Source organism: Mesoplodon mirus (genome assembly GCF_964341445.2).
Source record: "Mesoplodon mirus genome assembly, chromosome: 17".
In the NCBI taxonomy this organism is placed as follows: Eukaryota; Metazoa; Chordata; class Mammalia; order Artiodactyla; family Ziphiidae; genus Mesoplodon; species Mesoplodon mirus.
In genome coordinates, this window is record NC_138993.1 from 13245728 (window position 1) to 13271841 (window position 26114).

The 26114-nt window shown below is 36.4% G+C and overlaps 1 protein-coding gene across 1 annotated transcript in view; it reads right to left on the reverse strand.

Moving 5' to 3' along the window:
• Nucleotides 1-26114, reverse strand: part of TRPC4 (transient receptor potential cation channel subfamily C member 4) — a gene marked incomplete at its 3' end in the record, with an annotated part of 151892 nt that overhangs the window by 16468 nt on the left and 109310 nt on the right. Inside the window, exons 5-7 of the mRNA XM_082602333.1 lie at nt 17419-17558; nt 7287-7600; nt 198-393 (exon numbers count right to left, since the gene is read on the reverse strand). Of these exons, the coding sequence (XP_082458459.1) occupies nt 198-393; nt 7287-7600; nt 17419-17558 (650 nt within the window). The remainder of the gene's footprint in view (nt 1-197; nt 394-7286; nt 7601-17418; nt 17559-26114) is intronic.

The following is a 26114-nucleotide window of genomic DNA, read 5'->3' on the forward strand; positions in this document are numbered from 1 at the left end:
TAATCATCTGTAATATGAAAAAACTAAAATAGTATGTAGCCAAGTAGGGTAATAGTGCTTAGAAATATCAAACTAACCATTTATATTATAATTCTGATTCGTCTCATCAATAGCAATTATAGATTGTATTTCCTATGATAATAAGATGGAGTATAGCTAGGAACGACACATTCTAGGGGGGAAGTTATTCAACTTACAGCAATAAGTTGGTAAGAATTATTCATCATAGCTATTAACATGTTAAGTAGGACAACCAGAGAGATGATGTTGTATGTCCCAAACATGGTGGCACCAACAAACTCGGTGAATTCATGCTGCGCTTTGACATTGGTCACATATAAGTTGATGAGCCCAAATATTGACCAAAACAGGGACTGGAGTGTCTCAAATAACCTAGAATAAAGATAAAATGACATTAATAGCTACATTAATAGAACCATTATACAATAAGATAGAATAATAAAACATGATTACTATGAGGTTATAGTTGATTAATTTAAAAATAAACTTAATAAAAAGAATTAAAGAAAATTGTTTCCTTATACTAGCACAAATGTGTACTTAGTTTTCTCAAGAGCTTTGAAAACTATTTAGTTTCCTGACCAGCGATGACAAATCAGACCCACAGCATGTTTTTGTATAGTCATTGAGTTAAGAATGGCTTTTACTTTTTCAAAGGGTCAGAAAAAAAAATCAAAAGAAGAGTGATATTTTGTGACATGTGAAAATTATATAAATTCATATTTCAATGCACATAAAGTTTTATTGAAACACAACCATGCCAATTCATTTATACACTGTCTATGGTTTCTTTTGTGTTACAATGGCAGCAGTGAGTAGTCGCAACACAGAACATACAGCCCACAAAGCCTAAAATATTTACTACCTGTCCTTTTCATAACAAGTTTGCAAACCTGTGTCCCAGGGCACTGAGTGACAGTTAATAAATAATAAATCTGCAGGCTTAGTCTTTAAAAAATGTAAGTTCTTTTACCTGATTTTCCTTTTTGATTATAGAAGGATTAAAAATAATGTTATCATTATGGATTTCCACATTTACAATTAAAATTGCACAGAGTGAATCCTGTATGATGACAAAATGTCTCAGAATGCTCAGATAATAAGATTTGCTATTTTTTATATTTCTCGGAACATTTTCTTCATAACTTACTCCAAAAATGGAATAAGATGAAGAGTGTCTGAACCCAAATGAAGAATTGTTTCAGTAGGACCATTATAACACCTTAATGTAATAAAAAGACAATGGAACTCTTATATTCTTCGAGAAATGGTTTAAAAAATACTGTATTTAAATTATGTTGTGAAAACAAAAGCAAAAAGTATCTTATACGTGGCATGACATATAGGAGGTGGGATTTCCGTGGTCAAGTGCCCCAAGGAGAGCAAATTCATATGAGGCCAGTGGACAGTGGTATGGCCTGATGTGAAAAGATGAGCTTAAACTATCAGATTTCCTCTCTGTGAAAGTTTACCTTAGAAGTATCAAGAGAATGAGGTAGTTGTTAAAAAGTACTGAAATGACAGGAGTTATGATGTAGAATTAGGATCACTGGAATTATGAGAAGCCAAAGGTTTGAGACAGCACAAACTAAGAAACAGAGAACTGAGAATAAATAAGCCAGATAATAAGTAAACCCTGAAGAGAATACACGTGGAGTACCTAAGTCATGTTAATATCGGTTCTCAGAGGAAAAATATCCCATGGTCCAGCTCTACATCAACTCCTGCTCTTCTTGAAGCCAGGTCTTGCTCTAGGCTCTGTCCTTGCTAAGATCAACCCTTGCTCAGAGAATCAAAGGGCTGGATTCTTGTACCAAACTCCTGTTACTTGAAACAATCCATGAATTTCTGATCAGTATGACAAGCAGAATCTAACTAAGGATGCCTTAGTTGGTGTTCAGGATTTCTTTTCTTAAATTAATTGGGTTTTTTTTAAGTAAGCCATTTCATATTTTTAATTGTATAATAAAATTTTAATTACAGGATATGAAATGTAGTGGTTTCTTTACTGAATTATTTTGCTAGGGCTGTTCATCTCTCAATGGGGCAAATTATCGTAAAGGTTTCAATGTTATCAACCTCAATCAGACCTTGACTTGCCAGCAGGGATGTACTTTGTGAAGAGTTCACCATATATTCTTAAAGGACAACCAGATGTCAGATTCTAACAATATCAGGGAAAGTTTAATATAATTCGTTGGCCTCAGACAAAGGTCACTAGATGGTATTCTTTGAAAACTTTCTCAGAAGAAAAGTAAATTTGACCCAAGGCCACGAGTTCTTTATTTTCAGTAGCTTTAGGGAGAATTTCTAAGATTAATGACAGTGTCATTGGATTCAATGTGAAATGATTTTGTTCTTTCTTTCTAAATAGTGTATATTCTCACTGTGAATATACAAATATAATTCAACTGGTTTTTCCCTGACCTCAATAGCAGTTCAGAGAGAGAGTAGAAGTTATATGAGTGATATAATAAGTTATATAAAATGTTGCCACATAAATCCCATAACAGTTACTTTTCTAAATGTTCAAATAAAAAAGTGATGTAGAGTAAATGGATTGTTATGGTTGAATAATTCTGTTTTTCTTCTACCTAAATAAGAGCTATTCATCATTAGGATATTAGCAGACCCTTTGGCAAAACATTAATTTGCATATTTAATTAAAATTTGAAAATAAGAAAATTCAAAACAAGATGACGTTCTATGATTAACTCTGAATTTCATTCTTATTTTTATTTTCTTTTCATTTTTTCAGTTGAATGAGTCAGAAGTAAGATTTGCAGAATAGTTCCACTTAACCAAAATATATTTACTTTTAGATGAATCAAGACCCTGTTATCAAGACACTGGTGTTTCTTAGCTAATTATTCTTTTATTACATGGATTAAAAAATCAATCTAAGTTAATATTTCAAAGCCATTGTTTCTAAAACTGTTTTCATAATTATTGATAACAACATTGCCCATAGATTGAAGGGCCGTTAGCATTAGCTGCATCACATTTTAGATTAACGTTATGTGGCAACTATTTTCCTAATTCTGTGGAAAGATAAGGACAGAAAGCTTTCCAGGACAATGGCACCCTTAATTAAATCACACTTTTAGAATCTTGGTTAAAGACTAAGACCTGGCAACTTCTACAGTATTGCCATCCTAAAGATGTCTCTTGTTTCTTGAGGCTATTTTTCAATTTCTCCTTTTAAAAATGAGCTTATTCCCCAGTTAAATACTTACAACTAGAGAAAGAGAACAGGTAAAATGGTCATGTATTTCACAGTTGTGTTTTCCTCTATCCTTTGAGATGAAATCGATGAGGAAACATAAGTTAATACAAGAGATCTGACTGTTTTATTCTGAGTTTATAAGGAATTAAGAATATTAAAACAAAGTACGACTTCAGCTGGCCAGTTTCAATTATCAGAAGTACAGCTCCAATCAACATAAAAGGCATTTTCTTAATGAGAAAATATCTATCACAAGGTCCATGCCTCTGTATTCATAAGAGAGCCCCTTACCCAGAGACTATTGGTTTAAAATTCTATGCAGAATAATTTCAGTGATTCAATATTTGGTTTCTTTTAGTAACATGTAGTTCTTCCCATGTCAAAGAGAAAACAACCTGGAAGCATTAAAGGGGCAGGAAGAAGTGTCCACTTGCTGGTGGGAAAATGCACAGAGAGACATAGAAGACAGATCACAGTCTATTCCCACTGGGAGCTCACAGTCAGGAAGGGATCTGGAAGGCATCTTGGAAAAGGTACATCTGAGATAAGTTTTGGAACACAAAATAGAACTTTGCCAAGTGAGAGGGCAGAACAAGAGCATTCTGGGATGAGAGAAGAATAGGACATATTTAGGGATTGATAACCCATTAGAAAATGTTGAAGAATAAAGTGTGATTGGGGATTGGAGAAAGATGAAGCTAAAAAAGCAAGCAAGGGGCAGATCATTGAAGGACCTGGTATGTCAAGCTAAGAAATTTGACTGTATCCAATAAGGAACGAGAAACCATTTAGGTATTTTAAATAGAGGAGTGTCAAGATTTTGGCTTAGAAAGATCATTCAGGCAACAGGATGGAAGACATATCAAGGAAGGCAGGGACCAGGGGCAGAGGGCCTTAGATTTAGGCAGGGTCAGCGAACAAGGGAAGATGGCCCCGAGACAATAAAGAGCAGTAGTAGACATTTATTGACTGACTGCATGTGGAGGGGGTGGGGGAAAAGAGGGATCTAGTATAAAACACTAAAAGTGTTTTATAGTATAAAACTATAAAAGTTTTTGATTTAAGTATCTGAATGGTTGTGGTAGCATTGACTAAGAAAGGGATTTGAGGAGGAGGAATTTAAAAAGTTGTGAGAGAGACTCTGATGAGTTTTCTCTGATTGGGTTTAAATGTTTAGGAGACTTGCATGGAGAGGCATTCGAAAGACAGTTGGACTTACAGATCTTGGGGAGAGAGGCCGATGCTAGTGATATAAATTGAATATAGGAGTCATCTCTTAGACATCTTGGATAGGGCCAAATCCATCAGATGAGTTTTCACCGAGATATTGGAACAGGGTCGGAGGATAGTTACTAAGGCAGATCACTATTTAAAAGCAATCACTGAAATATAATTATTAGAGAACCATGAGAAAGATTAGAAAAGTAAGAGATAAAGTATTAAAACATAGTCATATTAAAAGTAAAGGAGGGCAAGATTTAAAACATGAAGGTGTTAAACAGGGTCAAATGATACAGTTTAAATAGGATACAAAGAGATAAATGTCCATTGATAGTAGTGATATGGAGCCTCCAGCTATTTTCTAGACCAAGAACAAGGTATCTTGTTTAGGCTTCTTTTCAGGGTTGCTTGGATGAGAGGAAGGAGAGAGCCAGGAGTAGCAGCCAATGAGAAACAGAGTTCAGAGTTTCAGCATACATTTGTGCCCAGACTGGAAGGAGTTATAGGGAGGAACCATGTAAATACAGATAAGGAAACACTAGATACTACTACTAATAAAAAGAAGTGGAGTGGATAACATTTTTTATCACATTATATGACAAGCACTGTCTTAGGTACTTTACATTAATTATTTTTTAATTTTCATAGGGAAGACATGAGATGGGGTAATAAAAAGAAAACGTTGAAATTTGTGGTAGTTACAGAGTTATAAAAAGAAGAAGATATAGTTATAACTGCAAGCAACAAGTCGTACTAGCAGTTACTCTTTGTGAGTAACTTTGAACAAAAATAATTTGTTGCTTGCAGGTTTACATTCCATTATCTGGAAAAGAATTCAAGTAGAACACCTGGTTTATTTGCACTGAATGATTTGGACCTATAATATTGGAGTGATATGCAGTTATCTGTTGCTTTTCATGGTAATAGAGAAAACCATCAGTAAGGATACACTGAAAGAATACATAATCCAAGGAATTCAACGTGTTTGCTTTTAGAATAAAATTTATATTAAATATTTTGCATCAGATTCTCTAGCCATATTCTTTTGAGACAGATGTTAAAATTAGCTCACAATATGTCAGCATTTACCACAAAACCAGTAACAGGGCAAGGGGATTCCTGAGAATCTCACGGATCATAAATTAGGATGGGGTTAGATAGAACCTTGTTAACTACAGATGAATCATATGTCTGAGAAGGGGTTGGGTCTTGGAACCTGAGCTGTTCCCTGAATTAAAGAAAACCTGAGGAGAGAACTCAGTTCTAGGGGCTGTGTGGAAGTTCTCTGGAAGACAAAGCATGATCAGAAGGATGTGACCACAAATGTCAACAGGGCGGTCTTGGCAAGTAGTTGCACCAGGGCACGTAGTACAAAGTAACGAGGGAGTTGTGAAAGATGGAGCATGCAAAATGGCTGTCCATCAGAAATCCAGGAGGCCTGTCAGCAGGCACTATCCAGCAACTTTGTTAGAGGCAGAATTTGAGTCTAAGAAGGGGGAGGTTGGTGGATCTACTACCGTGAATCCCTAGTTCCCGTTGCCGGGAGCAAATTGCCAAGTCAAGGATCACGAGCAAGTGGGGAAAGACAAGTTCTGGTATCAAAACTGAGACACAGTCCAAGGCTATTCCTCACCAGGCTATTGCTGCAAGGGATTTCACTGAACTAGGTGAGAAAAGAGCACGAGGGAGATGACAAGGCTGGGTAAACTGGTCGGGCTGGAGAACTGCTTAAGTCCAGGAGAATAAAGAGGCTGGAGCAAGGGATAAAGTGACAAGGAGAAGCTGGGATGACTTTTTGTTTTCTTTATGATTCACGGTTTGTATCAAATCGATTTCTGAATGGACCTGAGGCAGCTAAGGCTGCGATGAAAACTTACGTGCAAATAATCAGATGTTAATGAAGTTAAATGGGGTTTTAAATACTGGGATCAAAGGTAAAACAGATACAGAATTGAGCCAACAAGATTATTTTAACCAAAAGTGATTTAGTTTACAGGACGTTATTGATTTCCTCCCGAGGAACTACTGTACTCTCTCAGATTTCATAAAGTTCTAGAAGGGCCGATGAATGGCCAGCTGACTTTCAAAGTCATCTACAAAATCACTATGTGTTCACATGTGGTTACTGTGGAGAGGAAGATAACCTCACTTCTTAATTCATCTGCCAATTCACTGTTTATCATAGTGGGAAGGAAGTGGACACAGGCAAGTAGAGGGGTTTTCTATCAGAACTGTGTGAGCATGAAACACCGTGGCCATGAACCTGGGCTGTCAGCATGCCTGACTGTGAGAATTACCAGAGCTTGACACTGAACAAGACCTGATGCTCCTCAGCTGTAAGGGCACAGAGGGTTATATGTGCGTCATAATCATGGCTTAGGTTAGCCTGAGGTCTCTATTTTGGACTATTTCTCCATGCTTAGATTTTTGGGTAGGGAACCCGAGAATAAAAGAGACATGTGAAGGAACTTTAGTATCTGGAAAACACCTAAGCAAAGATTGAAAAGCATTTGGATTTTCTTCCACGATTGGTTTTCCGTATATTCTATCTCTTACTATGCTTGTAAGCTATCACTAGGCACAAGTTTCTTTCTATTCCACATTTTAAAACAGTATACATAACGGTCTTTTATAGGAGGTCATTTAAAAAGAAAAGACCATTTTACTAAAACTTAAAATAAATGTACTGGATATTTCTGTTTTCCACACTAAGCACAATTTTTCTTTGCAACCGCTTGTCACAGTTCAAATTCAAAATGTAACACACTCTGTATCCTGCCCAACGTTCCCAATAGAAAAAAAAGTCTGTGAGACTTACGTTGAAAATGCATTATTCTGCTTTTCACATCGTATGCCTTTGCAGCTTAACCCTTTTGTTTCTTCGTAATAGAAGTACAATTGATTTAGGCCATTGGCAAATGCTAGCAACACAAGGCAGTAGATGAATAGAAACTTCAAAATGTCCAGGAGCATTCTTCCCAGAGATATTTGCAGAGGCCCCAGGTGAGAATTTGCAGTAAACAGTGAGATCAGTCGCAGGGAACTAAATATATTTGCAATAGCAAATAAAGCTTCAGCCACCAGCGTGGGATGCCACATGTCCCAAGATTCTCGTGGATTAAGAGCACTGTACTGGAGAAAAGAGAGAGACAAAGGGAAAATAAAATATGAAACAAACACATACATATAAATATGTCAGTCTCAGGACAGGATGATTTTTCGGACAGCTTCAGCACCACGGCAGCCTACTGGCAGGAAGCTGATGTTTTCCATGATGGTGGCAGCAATTCTAATCTACAGAAAAATTAAAATTTCCTAAAGGAATTTATAATTGTTGAGCTTCAATCAAAGTGACCTCCCTGGTCTGTCCTTGTCATTTGTAGTATTTGCTAATCTGTGAATTACATCTGTCCTTGATCTTTCCAGTGGGACTTTTAAAAAAGAAAAGGAAAACGTTACATAGGAAAAGATAGTCTGTTTTATCTTGGGAAAAAATGGCGATATCATAATTATAACAAAGAAAACTACATTTTAAAGGAAAACTGCTACATTTTGAACAAAATCAATGGCTTTGCTTACTATGTTCGACACACTTGCCTATTCTAGAGGAATGCATGCTGGATACAAATTACATATAAATGAATGGAAGTAGTGGTCTGTTGTCTTGGATATAGTAATGACTAACGTGGGTATGACGATTAATATTTTGTATCTGTTATATCCTAAATGTACATAAAACCTAAACTGGAAATCATCCTAGCAGTCAATGAATTGCTAATTTTTAATATTTCATGTGTAGAAAGTGTGATATTTGTCTAAACATTCCCTAATTAGATAAAATATGTGATTTGAGAAAAATATTTGCTACATTAAACTTTGACCAGCAATTATTTTAAAAGTATGATTTAATTAAAATGTCAGCTTTGAACTATCTTGATACTGGGCTATATAAAGATCACAGTGAAATTTATCCCTTGTAGTCTTGAGGTAAATCTGTACCCCTACAAGAAAAAAGGTCAAATACACTCTTTGAAATATTACATCGTGAACATCTATTATTACACCCATATAAGAACTGAACAAGTTAAATTCTCTTCTTCATATACATCACTAAAAATACGTCTAGACAACTGCACCTTTTTCCTAATGATCATGTAGGGAAAAGAAATTTACTTCTGTATGAGTCTCTCAGAATATTTCCATTCTTTTTATATTGCATTTTATACCAAAGACCTTTACAAATGTTAATTCTCTTGAAGCTAATAGATGGTATTTTAAAAATCTCCTTGGGGAGAAAATACATCACAAGCTCTGGATTTTGTTCAACACTCAGACTCCTGCTTGAGTGACAATTTAAAACAATCAAGTTTGAACTAGAAGGGAATTATTTTCTATTTTTGAATCCTCATAACCGTTCTTGAACATTCCCATGCATAGCTTCAGCATAAAATAGCTAATGATTGAAGATACAGAAAAAATTTTTAATTTAAGGTTTTTATTCATTAAAATGAGTATCGGAGTGACAGGTTGTGGTATCAAACATCACCTAAATCTCTCCACTCCCCTCCCCTGGTATATTATGCCACCTTTTCCTTCAAAGACTACGATAACATTCACCTTCCTTTTTTCACTTCTCTTGAAAGACACACATATTTTAGTAGAGAGTATTTACCCTTCTGTTGATGGCTAATTACATATTTCTCCTCTCTCTCTCTGTCTCTCTCTCTCTTTCTTACTTAATATGGCTTAGGACCATATCTCAAAATGTACAAAACACTAAACAGTAAACACTTAAGGATGTAATCGTTTTCTCGGAATTTCTCACCACGTTTAACACAATGTCCTGCATGTAACAGGTGCTCAAGAGACATTTTATCCCATCAACTATTCATGAATAGTCCAGTGAGGATGACAGGGACAGCTAATTATAATAAAAATGCTCTAAGAGATTAACACAAACTGCTGTGGGAATAGAGAAGAGAAAGTGATACAGTCTGTCTGGGGCTGCTGGGGCCGGCAATGAATAGAGATTACATGTTGTTCAAGCTCTAAGGGTCCCTCGATGTTACTGAATCTGGTGGAGATGCTGTTCCTTGTTCTAATTCTCACAGCCAGTTTGCGGCAGTTGGATGTAGAATCCATCGTCACGTGGTCACTGACCCCAGCTCTACTTTTGACTTACTAAACTTTAAAACCCTTCTTAGCAACTGCTCTCAGCTGGGACTTGCAAAATCATAAGAGGAACATTTCCCATTTTACAACTCAGAGATGCTAGTTTCTGCCCCAGTATAATTACCCAAAACCGTTTCAGAGTCCAGCACTTCTGGTAATTGTTGGGAAACAATGCTACGTGAATATGTTCACATCTATGCATTGCCGGGGCTTGCTGAGAAATGTATTGGGGTTAAAGGATGTTTGAATGGCAAATGAGTCTTGGAAATTAGAGACCTCCTGAGAGATTTAGAAATATCTCCCCTGGAGCCATCTGCTTACAGTCTAAGGATAATAATTCTAAGGGACCTTTGCCTCCTCAGACAGAATTTGTTTTCTTTAGAAAGTTAAGGTCTTTCTCTTTTCTTCTCCAGGGGGAAGATGGGCAGCGGGCACAGCTGCACTATAGAAGCTCTGAGATGCATCATTTCCCAGTTCCTCTCCTGTGGTACAAACTCATGGATGTGAAGGGCACATCTGGCTCTCATCGGTCGCCCTGTGGAGGCTTGGAGCACAGGGAACCAATGCCAAGCTTCTCATGTAAGTAAATAATTTGTCTATTCTCTGACCCAGAAACCTTGTTTCCTGTTAATAAATGGAGATATGAACCTTTAGAAATTATCTCTTGATTACACTCTTTTAACTTTACTTTTTAATTTTTCTTCTACCATTCACATCTATGTATATTTAGCTTAGGTTTTTAAATATAGGCATTCTTTTACAAAAGGAATTCTAAAAATTCTTACAAACCATACTGTTCTGTGAATTTGTAGAGAAAAATGAAGAAAAAATTATTCAGTGATTAAATGTATTTCCCACAGCTATCGTTAGAAATGAAAAGATTAACTCTAATTTTAAAGTTTTCTTTGGCTCTATTTTCTAAAAACTATTCGCAAAATCTATATTCATGTTTCATCTTTGCATGTTTGCCTCAAGCCATAGTGATGATTCTTGTCAGTATCCTTTGCAGGCTCTTCTTCCTCACTTTCCCCTTAAACGTTTCAAACCCCTTCTCTTCTCATTCTGTCTATTCTCCCTGGATGTTGCCTGTGATTTCAACTGTCATTTGTATGCTGGTGACTTCCGATTCCACATCTCCAGCCCAGAAATCGCACCTTTACAATCATAGTTTATATTCTCCTGCCTCTTGACTTCTCCTCTTAGAAATCTCAGAGGTGTCTCCAACTCACAGGCCAGAATTGAAGCACATCATGTTTTCATCCTCAAGCTCCTTCTCCATTTATGCTTTCTCATCTCAGTGAATGGCAGCAAATCACCCAAGGCAGCATTTGATGTTGATCTGATAGTCTTCCCTTCCAAACTTGCAGCCTCTAAAACTGAAATCTTAGATATGTTGCTCACTCCTCTACATTGGTATTCTCATTGTTAAAAAAGTTCCTCTGTTTCCCACAGAAATTATTAAAATAGCCTCCCAACTCTTCTCCCTGCCTTGAACCTTGTCCCTACTTTCCTCTAGAATCATCTTTTAAAAGGGTCAATCAGATCATCTCACCTCTTGCTTAATGTTCTTCAATGACTGCAATGACCTCGGGATGAAATTCCGATTTCCCAACCTGTCACATGAAGCCTCGGGAATCTAGGTCTTGACTTTCTTTTGAGATTGACCTGCCACTTATACCCAATTAGGTACTTACTACTCTGGCTCAAACCTTTAGTGCTGGCAATTCCCCAAATTACCCTCACATTCTCATCAAAATGCCTTTCTATGAATACTGGACCCTTTGTTTAGAATGGATTTAAATTCTAATTATTTTGATTCTTTGGCTATTATTCAGTTATCAAATATGTGTTGAATGCCTACTCTGTGTCAGGAGCTAACTTCAGGGTTCACAGTGGTTATCAAACAAGACATAATTCATGCCATGCAGGCTTACAATATAGTGAAGAAGACAGACATGGAATAAGTAATGCCACTCTTTCCCTTGAGAAGTACTCTCAGACCACAGATGTGTAGACAGTAGGATCCTGCTGACCAAAGCTGGTAGTTCCATGTTAGACAGAGATCAAGAGCTATGTACACACCTATAGCCCTTCGAGGACCAGCAGTTCCTGCCCTCTTCTTTCTCTCAAAAATCTGCTTTCTAGTATAAACCTACCATAGTTTGGCTTTGTCTTAAGCCTTCATTTCTATTTAGATTCTTTTTAAGAGACTTGGTCCTGTGCAGACCTATGAAATAGAATATTTACCATTGAATCACTTGTCAGATTTCCATGCAGGGAGCTTTGTCTAATGCATTTTTTGTACTGGACATCTAGTATAGTGTCTTATATATGATAGAAGCTCAAAAAGCATTCTAGGGTGAAGAATCATAGCCACATTCAAAAGCATGGTTGTTAGAAAAGATGGTTGATTTGCGGAAATGTGAGTATCTTAATATAGTCGGAATACAGAGGGCTTGGGAATAGTGAGAACTCTAAACGAAAGATGAAGCCAGGTCATGAACCCCTCAGCAGAAGTGTTAGGAGAAGAAGATGGATTGCAGCATAATACTGGGTCATAAGCTCCTTGAATATAGGAAAAGTTCATCTTTATATTCTCTATAGTCCAATGCACACTTATAAAAGTCAAGTAATCAATCAAAATGGGTAATAATTAATTTAATGCAAAATGAAAACATTTGTCATGCAAAATTAAATAGAAAATGTATGCTGGTTTTAATGTCTGATTTATAAGGTGAAAACCTTTCCCTTTCTATAAGTTGGTTAGATAATTAAGTAGTGAAAGACAATAGGAAGGCATATGATTTTCTCCTGTGGTGGATGATACTAGATTAAATAACTTGGATTTAAATATCTACAGCTCTCTGTCATAAAACTAAAGAATGTTTAGAAAAGTTAAAAAAAAAAGTTCATAATTTGGAGAGTTCACTACAGTTATAGCATCTGTGAAATGGAAACATTTGCCTTCTTTCTAACTGATAAGAAGAAGGATCAGTGAGATAAATACTTAGCACTATTTAGATGAATGGTGCTATGAAAAACTTTAACAAGACTGTTAAAATAAATGATCTTATTCCTAATCACTGTGATTTTTGAAAATATTATTTATATTACACAGTGGTAGAGGCATAGGAATTTAATCATTTCTGCCAAATGGCTGAAGATAAATATGAGACAAGTTGTACATAGGGACAGGGACTTGGTAAATTTAGGAGAAAACCAGTCCTAATGAAGATAAAGTAACATTTTCTAAGGGTGCCCAGGCATCAAAAAGCTCTGAATTAACTAACATTTTATACATGGTGAGAAGAGGAAATGATTGACAAACATTCTCCTTCAAAAAATTCAGAGCAAATTAAAAAAAAAAAAAAAGCTACAATCTCTGAGCTGTGAAATGCTAATGAACTGAGGCATCTAAGGCAGCACCACAAAGTCTTGCACACAAGGAGGACAGTACTGAAATCTCATGAATATCTGTGCTGTCTTTGTACAATATAATGCTGTTGCATTTTAATAAAAATTAAAAACTGAGTGCTTATATTAAGCTCTATTCCATGTGTTTATTAATGTAATCTTCACAAACATTCTCTGGGACTTGATTATTCCTGTCATTTTACAGGTAAGAAAGTTGAGGCATCGATTAAGTAACTTACCCCACATCACACTGGTAGGAAGTGGTATAGGCAGTAGTCATATCAAGTATGGATCATAGCCCAGACCATGGTTTATGGCTAGAACAACCCTTTTGTATGTTAAAAAAAAAAAATCTCCTCCAGGTGGATGAATTGCAAAAGGATGAACCAAATAAGGAAGAATTGCCCTTCTTCCAGACCTATTCTAAGAGGTTTTCCCCCTGAAGACCAATTATGGAAGGGTTTCTCTCTTTGTGGGCTGACAGTTCTTTTGGTCTGGATCCATGGCTTGGCCAAAATCACCGAGGGTTAGATTTTTGCTACCATTTATGCACCTGCAGGCAGAAGATAGAACCTGGGCAATTTCAGTCGAGATCCCAGTTATAACTCCTTGGTCATCTTGCCTGATCCATGAGAAGTGAGCTATTTGCCGGGGAGAAGCATCAAGATGATTCCATCTACCTCATCTTTCATAATAACCAATCAACTACCTTGTGGATCTTACCTCCTAATTAAAATCTAAAGCTTCTCCTATGTCCACTGCTCTACTTCAGACGTTCATCATCATTTGACTCATCCTCTGTTTTTTAAACCTCATTAATGGTTCCTCTTTATTTATAGGGTCCAAATTCTATAGCATGATTTGGAAAGTCCTTCCCATGCTCTTCCTGCCCCCATTTCCCTGGATCATCCCTCTGAGATCTGACCTCCTTTACCCTCTCAGACTGTTGCACATTTTGTCTCTTCTTCCTAGAATGCTCATACATGCTCATGGACACGATAGATGCCTACTCACTCTGTCCTCTAAATAGTTCCAGGACACTGCCAGCAAAATTTAGTTCCTTCCTTGATGCCAGCATGGCCCCTGTTGTAGACTTTATCACACTGTAAGGTCTTCATGTGCATTTCTCTTTCCTTACTGAACTGCTTGGAGGCAGGGGCTATATCTCAGGCATCTCTGCATTCTCAGCAAACAGATGGAAAGCTGATTTCTTAGTGTGACCCCATAAATTCTTATTGCTTGATTCATATAATGACTGTTTGCCTTGTTTATAGCAGTCTATTTTTGTACACAAATAAAGCACTTTTTCCTGAAATAGCAAGTTGTAAGTTATTAAAAATTAGCATAAAAATTGAATGATAGAACAAAAGAAGATGAAGAAGCGTGAATCGGCAAATCAGCATGACATAGCAAGTTGTAAGTTATTAAAAATTAGCATAAAAATTGAATGATAGAGCAAAAGAAGAGGAATAGGGGTGAATCGGCAAATCAGCATATCACACAGACTCCCAAGGTAAGTGCTCTTTTGACTATTATCATCATTTAACAGATGATACAGTTGAGGCCCACATTAAATAACTTGCCCCAAATCAGACAGATTGCAAGTGGTAAAGGCAGTCCTAATCCAGAGCTCAGACTCTTTTTCAACTAAAAAAAAAAAAAGCAAACGAAAAGACACAATAAAGACATTACAAAAGGCAAATCCAGTGGACCAATAATATATGAAGAAGGAGGAAACAGCAGTAGAAGAGAAAGGAGAAAAACTAATCATGCACACTTACTCTGTAACCAGCACTTTAAATGTATGCACTCATTTACTTCTCATACTAACCACATAAGGCAGAAATTGTTATTCTCCTTATTTTATAGGTGAGGCACAGAGTTGAAGAAACAGACCCAAGTTCACATAACTAGTAAGTGGTAGAAGAAAACTGAGCCCAGGAAACCCAAGTCTAAAGTGTAGCCATTCAGGACTTCCCTGGTGACACAGTGGTTAAGAATCCGCCTGCCAATGCAGGGGACACGGGTTTGAGCCCTGGTTCGGGAAGATCCCACATGTCCCAGAGCAACTAAGCCCGTGCACCACAACTACTGAGCCTGTGCTCTAGAGCCTGGGAGCCACAACTACTGAAACCCATGTGCCTGGAACCTGTGCTCCACAACAAGAGAGGCCACCACAACTAGAGAAAGCCCATACACCGCAAGGAAGACCCAACACAGCCAAAAATAATAAATAAATACATAAATAAATAACTTTATTAAAAAAAATAAAGTATAGCCATTCAAACACTACCCACACAACTCAAGTTTTGGTCACACAAACTAATCATTCAGAAAGAACATTTCATCATCTATATTTACAATCCTAACTGAACTCCTATGGCCAAAGCACATAAACAAACTATGTATTTCCCAAAGAGTCCATGGTATTTACATATTGTCATCAGAGGTAATTTCTGTCTACTTTTCTATCTCCCTTTTTCCCCCCTCTTTCTTTTCTTCTTCATCACTTGGGGTAGGTGAGTTGGATTTTTAACATAAATTTTCCCTTCGTGTAGTATAAAGAACAATACAGGTGAAAATTTTACAACATTATAAGAAAATTCAAATCCAGTATCTAAAACCATTAGGCCAAAAATCCACAAGTATCCATTAATTCATGTAACTGTACCCAGTATATACTAGAGGTTTTATATATATATATATATATATATATATATATATATATATATATATACACACACATATATATAAAATATATGTTTTATAAGTAAACACCATGTAAATAAGACCTGTAAAAATATTATGTTTCTTAGTATAAATATTGTATGAGAGAGGATCCTTTTGGCATAATCTCATGCTTCTCTGAGCTGCTGAATAGAATTTTACAGTCCAGAGCTATTCAAAGTGTCTTCCTTAGACCAATTACATGAATATCACCTGATGAATTTGCAATAAATGCAAATTTAGGCCCCTCCTTAATACTCCTGATTCCTGGGAATGGAGGAAAGGAATCTGTTTTAGCAAGCTTTCCAAGTGATTCTTAGCACCTGAAAGTTTGAGAAGAACTGCTATAGTCATGTAATATCAGAATTTTATAAGTGCACAGGACCACAAAAAACAGATGTATTACTTTTTAGTAGAGAGATGTCCAAACCAACTTTATAGATATACTTAAAGATCATTACAGAAGAAAGAAGAATTAGAAGGATCTGCATTTCAAAACAGATGTCCATCTCCTACACAGATGCAAAGCCTCCTTGGTTAACACAAAACCTTCTGTCATCTTCAGAAGGGTCTCAAGGACATTCACCTTAATGCAGATAGGAAAAATTATCAAATCATGTTTCCATTCTTAAAACACAGCTTGCTTTCCATGAAAGTGGTAGAAAATGCTTTTTCTTAATGTTTATATGAGCGCTGGAAACATTTTAGTTGAACAATTCAGGAAACAGCTTTGGGCAATTTTGACCCTGTTATAGCTGAAAATTTCAGGAGTCGACTTAGGACAAGACTACATGAATAAGAGTTCACTTACATGTTAGCATTTCCTAGCTCAGCTCATTAGATGGCATGAATTATTCATGTACAGTTCAATTAAACACTGTTTACTTTTTACTAATACACTCATCATTTTGACTGAAATTTTTTTTAAAAGGAAGAGAGAAGGAAAGAAGGAAAAAGAAAGGCAGGAAGGAGGAGGCAATAATATAATACTTTGGTTTGAAAAACATCCCCCAAAGTACAAAATAATCCCAATTGTCATTGCAGAACAAAAACATTTTATGTAAATTATGTGGTTTGGGATAAGATTGATGTTGTAAGAAATGCGGGGGAGTATGGGTGTGTGAGATTTCAGCACTGTCATATTGAATGGGGTGAGAAGAAAAAAATTATATTCTGCTCTAATTATATCAAACTGTATTAGTTTAAACTGAAATAATAATTTCAATGCTTTGAAAGAGTAATATTTTGATCTACGTAATTTTATCGGTTAGTTGTAACTGATAGAAATAGATTTGGGTTGCCGAAATTTGAACAGTGTTTGAGGTAGAATTTCATTAGAAATGGAAAGGATTAGAAACGAGAGCAGCTATTGTGAATCATTTTGAGGCATCATTCAACTTAGATGCAAGAAAATTGGGTGACAACTTCTATTTAGAAATCTATTAAAATTTGTCTTATGACTATAAACTGTGTATTATCTATGTCTTTTATTCCAATCTCTCAATAAAGTCATGAGATGATGAATTTCACATACAGATAATGCTCTAGGTAACATTATTAATAAAAATAATAGCAGTGAAAGGTATATCGATACTTATCAGAACTTATGCTTTACCAATAACATAAACAATAGTTACCTTTACAAATGCAACGATTTTCAAGGAGATTGTTGCTAGATATAAGGAGTTCATCACAAAATCCATTAGATTCCACCAATCGTGGATGTAATCTTGAAGTCCACCATCCCACATTTGTTTAATTTCTCCCCATATAAAACCTGCAATTATAGAAAGATTCACATAAGTGTGATTTTTCAATCAAATCACTAAACAGAGATCTATAATTAGGAATTAGAGAATCTTGGAGCTTCAAGAGACTACATAGTTACTCTAAATGCAACACCTATTTTTATAGGTAGTAATAATTGAGTCCCAGTCAGATTTTAAAACTTTCAGGACATTTAGCTAATTTGTAGAGAATTCTCTTGGGGCAGCTTCACTGTCTTATATCCATTTGATAAATTGATAAGGTTGTGCAATTTTGAATCAAAGTATAATTCCTCTATAGGAGCAATAATTCCTCTATACCTATGTATCTTTCTCTGGAAAATATCATAACATTTATTTGTAAACAGATACTTGAGGATATTTTTCCTCCCAAATCAAAATGACTCAAAGATTTATGAAAAAATCTAGTGAACATAACTGGCTTAATGCTTTTAAGCAGGGTACTTTGTGGTGTTTTTGTAAGCAATTAACACCTTCAGAGATCTGATTTCAGTTCTGGACAGAAGATGATGATAACATTCATACTTCAATAAAAGACCTTATATCTAGCAGTAGCTTTAAAGCTATATCCAGAGAAAATAAAAATCACTTTCCTTTATTATGGTCATGTTTTTAATAGGAAATATTTTATTTTCAAATATTAGAAAGCACTTAAAAATATCACTGTATATCATTATTCTATTTCCATAATCTTATTAAATTTTTATAAATCTATTTTTACAGCCTAATGATGAGAAAGAAAGATATCAAAATATCTAGAATCAGGAAATATTAAAAAGATAAATATAATTTTAAAGCTATATTAAAGCAAGAAAACAACAAGACTTTTAAGGTAATGATAGTTTGAAACATCGAATGTGGGTAGCACAGAGTTTCATATCTGTCCTGCACCAAAAGCAAGAAAAAGTCATATAACTGTAGAATTATGACTTTTCATGAATCCTTCAGAGAGGTGAGAAACCAAGGAGCCTATACTTCAAAGAAAAACAGGTTCCTGTAAAGAGAGTGACGAGGTGAGCATTAGCTCCCCTGTGGCAGAGTGCAGGGTAAGAAACACTGGCATCATACAAGAGAGAAGGACAATTTCAGAAAACCTTCTTAAACAAACTTCTAAAGGCTAAGTGTGAGCTAGTGTGGGCAGCTTTGGTCTGCCCCAGAAAGCAAAAATTGGATCTATGATATGAAAGTTATAGAACGGAACCTTCTTGCCCAATGTAAGGGGGATTCTCTGGCAGAGTTGTCCCAAAACTGGAATGGATCACCGTTTGGGGTTAAGATTCCAATGCAGAGCCTGGAATGTCTTTGATCAGTCATACTCCAGAGAAATTCTAGCAATGAGTGGAGACTTGTTCCACTGGACCTCTAAAGATCATTCCAACTTTATGAATTTGTGATTCTGGTGTTTTCAAATTTTGTATGTATTTTAAAATGAAATATATTTAAAAATACCTACTAACCAACAAGAGGGTTTATATTTTATTTCCCTTTATAGATAAATTGTATCTCTTTTTTTGCTTCTACCCAACTGGAAAGCCAAATGGGATTATTAACAGTCACCAGAATATGGAACTTCAAATATTTTGTGGGTAATTATGTAAAAGAGTAAGGACACCAAAACTAACTGACTTAGAGGGGAAGGAGGTATGAAGAAGCAGTTAGGAGCTCAGTAGAAAGCACCATTTTAACCTGGAGCCCCTTAATATCTGAGCAGACTCTGTTCCTATTAGACAGGTTCAAGGACATGACACTTCAATAGATGACCTCTAAGGTTTCTGAAGAAGAGTCAAAACAAAAACTCACAATTTGGATATATTACAGTTCCTTTGGAGTTCAAAGAACAGACATAAAATCTAACTTTCTGAATTATACAAAAATTATATTACTTCTGACTTTGGAAAGGCACAACTGTATGGAAAAAACAGAGATCCTGATGAAATTGAGGACTTAGCCCACTGTTTTTTTAACCTGAACTGTAAATGAGACTGTCAGTCAGTGTTGGTTGGCTAATGGGGTTTGGGATCTTTAGTTTTCAAAGCACCAGATTGTAGGATCACTTCCTATAGCTGTTTGGATCACTTCCTGTGTCACCACATACTTGTCTGATGACATTGATTTCTATTTGTTATGAGCACGTTAGTGAAATACCAAGTTTCCTCTATTCTGGCAATATTCACCGAAATTTTAGAAGAAACAAGCCTTTAGAAAAACTAGAAGGTGCTATTAACTGGCTGAAAAATGCATCCAGATAGTAAACTATTCATGGTAACTAAAAAACGACTAAAGCAAACAAAGCTTGAGGGAGTTTCTGTCAGAAAATGTTTGTGCTGTTCCCACAATAGGAACATTTCAAAGTTATTCTCTGCTGTTTATAAACAGATGACATGATTTCTCAGCATGGTGGTGGAAGTGTAATTACAAGCATTGATGTAAGACTGCAGGGACCAACCACGGAAAGATTGCAGTGCAAATGAGTCAAAGAACTTCCTTTTAAAAATATTTGTGGATGCCTGGAAGTTTTGGCTATTTTTTTTCTACCTTTCCCATAACAGTTTTCACCAGGGCTATCTGAGTATTCTGTTATATCCCATCATGTGAAGCTGGCTGTGGGGAGGGGATGGAACAGGCAGACCTCCGAGGCTGCATTTAGCAGCCTCGATTTCATGTGAGAAATGTGTAGTTCTGCACACAGACCTCTTGTCTCTCCTTTCTTGCTGTCAGTATTTACACGAAGAGTAAATAACCCCAAGCAAAGAGCAAGTCAGCTTTTCACCTATGACACCTCTGAGGGCTTTTTACAGCAGCCCCAGAGCTAGTCGAGGGATCTGGCCTTGGAAGTCCCTTGACAGAACACTGAAATCCATGCTGTGGCACCAAATCAATGAAGATAAAGGCAACAAAAAAGAATTCTCCTTCACTGGAGGGTTTTTTTCCCTCCCCAAGTCAGGAAACAAAAAGGTAGTTTCTTGTCAAAATTCTGCTTTTGTTCAAAAAGAAATCTAAATGTGGTTATTTTACTCAGTAGAGACTCACATTATGCCAGACCCATAAGAGTCACTAAGTTAAGGGACAGCTGCTATGGTCTCAGTGTTATTCTTAAAACCCAAACAAAGATAAAGAGTCTCAAGCATCCAGTTTCTGAAGGGAGCGTACAGAAAACTGTAGCCCTTCCCGCTGGGGATTCCTAAGAGGGATGAGGACCATATCTGCTACCAACCTCCTGCCACACTCTAACCCATGGGTTATACAGAGAGAACACTGGGAAGAGGGGGCCAGAGAGCTGTGAGCTCAGGGCACTGCAGTTCGGGTGCTAGTGACCTCACGAGCACCGCCACCTCCCTAGGTCAAGTGTAGGAGACTCCACGAAAATGCTTCATAAAGATGGGGGGTTTCTGCAAGGAGAAGCTGGCTCTTAACGCCTGCTGGGGCATCTTCCCAAGCACTTGGCCTGCTCATCTCTCACTTGGCTTGCACTTCAGGGAAAACAGATAAACAGTGGGTCTTGGCAGCTGGGCAGCTGGCAGCAGCCTGACCCCTTGCCATCTGAGGTAGTAAGGTTTTGTGATCTCTTGGGGGAGCGAGTGCTTATCACAGGAAGAAGCCAGGCTTTAGCCATTTTGTTCTCCTGCCCTTGCTAGGGTCACAGGACCCATAAAGGGGCCAACTGCTGGTTATGAGAGTTCCCAGACTGGAAGATGTCAGGCAGAGCTGAAACTCGGATTCAGAGAACTCTGTAGTGTGCAGGTACACAGGACCCTCTAAAGAACACTCATGGACCCATCAGGAGAGTCAGAGGGTCAAGACCTGTCACATAGGCCACTCAGTATAAGCCAGAGATGCAGACAACCAACAAGGGAAGAGCTGTGACCAGGGTACCAAGGAGGTAAAGAAGACTTTTAACTTTTCCTGACATCCTTCTTGCCTGCAGAAACCAAGCAATGGGGAGAACAGAAAAAGGCTATGTCCCTCCTTCCATTTCAGGGTTGGGGTTGAAGGATGAGCAAGAAATGAATATTTCCGGGTCCTCTGATACACGTGTCAGGCCTTTGCGGGGAAGAGGAGAGCTTTACACTGATGGTAAGCTTCGTGTTTTAAACTAAACTGGGACTACTTGTTAATAACTCAAAATTTCAGGAAATTGATGATATCTACTAGACAGATAGTGAAGGGAAAGGATATTTGGTGCAGGGTGGTTGGGAAGAGTGATTGGAAAAGGTTAAACCATTTCATGTTTAGATTCTAATGAGTCTCAATTCCTCAATAAAGCTGAAATCGGAACTAAATATGAAACCTGCATAAAATTTGGTTTCTAGAATTGTTTCTTAATATTTAGTGTTTAAAGACCTCTGAAATTTCTGAATCAGTCAACCAAGGGGAGAATTCAAAATCTAAATTTTTCATAAAAAATTCACAGTGATTGTGATTATAGTCAGCACACCACGCTTCAAGAAACACTGACTTAAAGGGACAGTGAATAGTTAAATATGCTTAGTTTGAAGACATCTAAAAACCCTTAAATTACTACAGTTTTGATAGCATGAGTTTAACATTTAGAGGAAAAAAAATTAGGAGTATACAATTAAGGAAGTACATGTTTTGAAACTGTGCCAAGGAACGATACGATGCTAGTTTTCGATTAAGATGTAAAAAATGTAGAACTTTAGAATTCTAGCTCATCTGATTGCTTATGACATAAATGTAGTAACTTAAAAATCAAGTAAAATGTTTCTGTCAATGCAGTATTAGACTTTTTATAGGATTTCTGTTTAATTTAAAATTTTCCATGAGAACTAAGGCATTATATATTTATGTAGGTGGAAAAACAATGAATAAATATTCCTCAAGTCTTTTCTCAAGTCACCTTTTCAATGAGTGGCAGTAGTTGCTTAATAAATATTTTTGAATGAGTGATTATTAATTTTTCACTATGAAGATTACCACTTTCCACCTACTATAAACTTCTATTTTTAAAACAATTATGTGCAAAAGAAATATAATTATCTCTTTACATTTCCTGAAGACCTGCTACACACACACATACATATACACACCAATGAAAGATTAAAAAATTAATGATATCCCTGGAAGCAAGGAAATTTAGCTTTAGGTCTTAGCAAGTGAACATGGAAACTAAAAAGGAAGCGTCTCAAGGTCATGGCAAAGGACTTTATTCTTTCTTTCTTAGAATAGAAATTGCTTCTGTCAGTATTAGGGAACCACTTATAAAGCATGTGTTTTAGAACAGAGACGGGTGGTGGAGATGAAGATGGAGGGTCCTGCTGATGTGATGCTGATGGCAACAATAAGTTTGCTATATTAACAAGCATCACCTTCAATAGGAAATTACATCAAGTGTGTATCTCAAAGAGCATTGCATCTTTAATAAATTAGAAATGTGGTCCACTCATATTTGACCTGTGTAAAGACTTAAGTTGGTAAACAGAGGCAGAGAAAATAGGAAAGAAGTCTGTGGATGGAAACTTGAGTTCTTGGGCTGTTTTTGCCCCTTTAAATTCCATTTCTCACACTCCAAGGGCAGTATTTATGGAGGATAAAGGCTCTAGCTCTGGAGTTAGACTAACTGGAGTTTGAATCTAGTATCTACCATTTGTTAGCTCCTTGAACCTAGGAAAGTGATCTCACTTTTCTAAGCCTATTTCCTCTCTATTAAATGAGATACTAACATCATTTATTATGAGTAAAGTGGAGGTTGACTATGAAGTTCAAATAAAAACACACATTTGAATCACTTAGCACAGTGCCAAATTTCTTAGTTTCTATTGTTATTACCACCATCACTACTATTACCGTTATTGTTATTCTGAACTAACAGAAACCACTTCCAGCTTACCTCCAATCTTTTACTCTGACCCTCCCTCATTTCCTATGTACTCTTCTTTTCCTATCTTTTCTCCTCTTCCCTTGAACCATCAGAGCCACGGTCGTCACACATTCTCCCAAGGCCTGTAGATTTCACTTGTTGGTGCACCAAATTTGTATTGCATGTATGCCCTAAAAGACTTAATTTTCTCTCCACTAAAGAAGTCAATACTCTGTAATGGCTTATATGGGAAAAGAATCTAAAAAAGAGTCGGTATATGTATACATATAACTGATTCACTTTGCTGTACACCTGAAACTAACACAACATTGTAAATCAACTGTACTCCAATAAAAAGTATTAAAAAATAGAAAAAGAAGTCATTAGGTCAGCAATAGTATGTGCACACTGAACAATTTACAACTATATGAATATTTTGTTGTTTGAGATTTTACTGTGTTAGTCTTGATAAATCTTGGTAAAGATGACTTTAAAATTTCTTCCTCACAAATAAACAGGAAAATGAGAATTCTGTGTCATGCTGCAATGATTATCTGGTTTTCTGGAAAATTAAGATATCCCTTTAAATTAATAAACGGATGTTCTGCAGCTGTGTTTGAGTTGTCTATATGTGTCTGCAGCTAGTTTGCTGAGGTGGTTAGAACACCTTGCCAAGGGAGAGAGTGGGGAAATCTATAGACTTGTTTCTTATAATTCTTAATTTGGGGGAAGACGGATAATTGAAGGGTGAGGCTGAAAGTACGAGTACCTGAAGCCATGTGATCTTAATGCCTTTTAGACAAAAGATGAAGAAATGGTCATAGGAAAGAAAGAATATATATAGGATTGTTTGTCCCTGAGTCTTTATCTAGATGTGAGCGTGATCACCATTTTTCATTTTCCATTTTCCATTTGGCAGGCCTTGTTGAAATTTTCAGATTTGCTAATATCAACCCTTTAAAAGATAAAAATATAAAATAAATTATGAAAATGAGAGGCCAATTTTGTTGCAGAAAAATTGTTAAATAAGTATGTATTATAGGCAAGACATAGAATCTGGATCTTATGAGCAATTCTTAATTTATGCCTAGAAATTCACTAGAAGCTTTTTTTTCTTTCTTTTTTTGCGGTACGCGGACCTCTCACTGTTGTGGCCTCTCCCGTTGCGGAGCACAGACTCCAGACGCGCAGGCTCAGCAGCCATGGCTCACGGGCCCAGCCGCTCTGCGGCATGTGGGATCTTCCCAGACCGGGGCACGAACCCACGTCCCCTGCATTGGCAGGCGAATTCCCAACCACTGCGCCACCAGGGAAGCCCTAGAAGCTATTTTTAACAGAGCTCATATCTCTTCCTCTGATATATCTTTTCCTCAGTTCACCATTCTCATCATGCTCAGCATGCACAGATTTATATGCTGTATAATTATGGTATATTCTTAAGCACACACATAATATCCAGTCACTTCAGCAGCCATTTGGCAGTATTCTCACTGGGAACAAGGTATTTCCTGCTTTATTAATATGATAGCTTTCATTAACATTCTACTTCTTTTGTGGAAAATGTTATCAATTTCATATTCTTTTTGCTAAGTGTTAACATAAGTCTACATCTGGATGTTTCATATATATGCACACTTTTTTTTTTGCAGGAGAATAAGCTATGGCACAAATTTAATTGTTACAGTTGAGTTATAATGGATTCTGTGGAAAAATCCAATCTAGTTTTGGATTTTTAAGGCTTTAAAAATTAGCATTCAAAAAAGGTTTTTTTTTTCACATTTTACTCCACATTATCTCCAGAAACAAATGACATCTACTGGAGTTAAAACTTCTGCTATAATTTAGATGAATTCTCATAATACGCATTCTACATATAACATGCTGTATTTAGTTTGCATTTAAATTCTATATAAAAATGAGTTTCTCATATGAATATTATATTCATTTCATATCCTTAGTATTATATTGTTAAAGTCAAACCCTTAATAAATTAAGAGCCTTGGGGTCATGACACAACAGAAAAGAGAAGTAGCCATGTCTCTAATCTGACCCCAGGCTTCTTTTAATCCATCACAGTCTTCCCGGTGATACTTTCTCTCTAAACAACTGAAAAGCGTAGCTCTGTTATCAGGCCATATGCATGCAGGATGAAACTGTTGTTTTACTTTTTACTCTAGTTCAAATGGGTAATTTAACAATCTGAGAAATATACTGGTGTCTATCTGTCTAGAATTTACCTTTCTACTGACATGGTTCTAACGGAATTATCTGTGATTAGTTTTCTCTGTTGCTTAAAACTATCTCTCAAGATGACCAGAATCATAATTTTTATCCCTGTATCAGGCTTTTAAATTTCTTTGCTTATATGCTAAAGTTCATCCTGACAGCAAACATAGGTAAGAAGATCTCTAGAGGTTATTTGATGGGAGAAAAGAAGGGTTGATAACCTTCAATCTGAAGGAAAAATAATTCGAAAAGCTTTGCAGGAGATGAGCTACAATTTATCAATGACACCACAGCGAAAGGATATAGGGACCACTGTAGATTCTCTTCCAAAGATATCAAACTCAATAGACTTCAATTTATATAGTCAAAAAGATGTTGAACTTCAACGGGAAAGACAGTGGAAATAACACAGAAACATTATTCTCCACTGTACTAAATCACAAGGTATCTGGATCTGTAATGTTGTATATGTTCTTATTGCTGAAACACAGCAAAGTATATA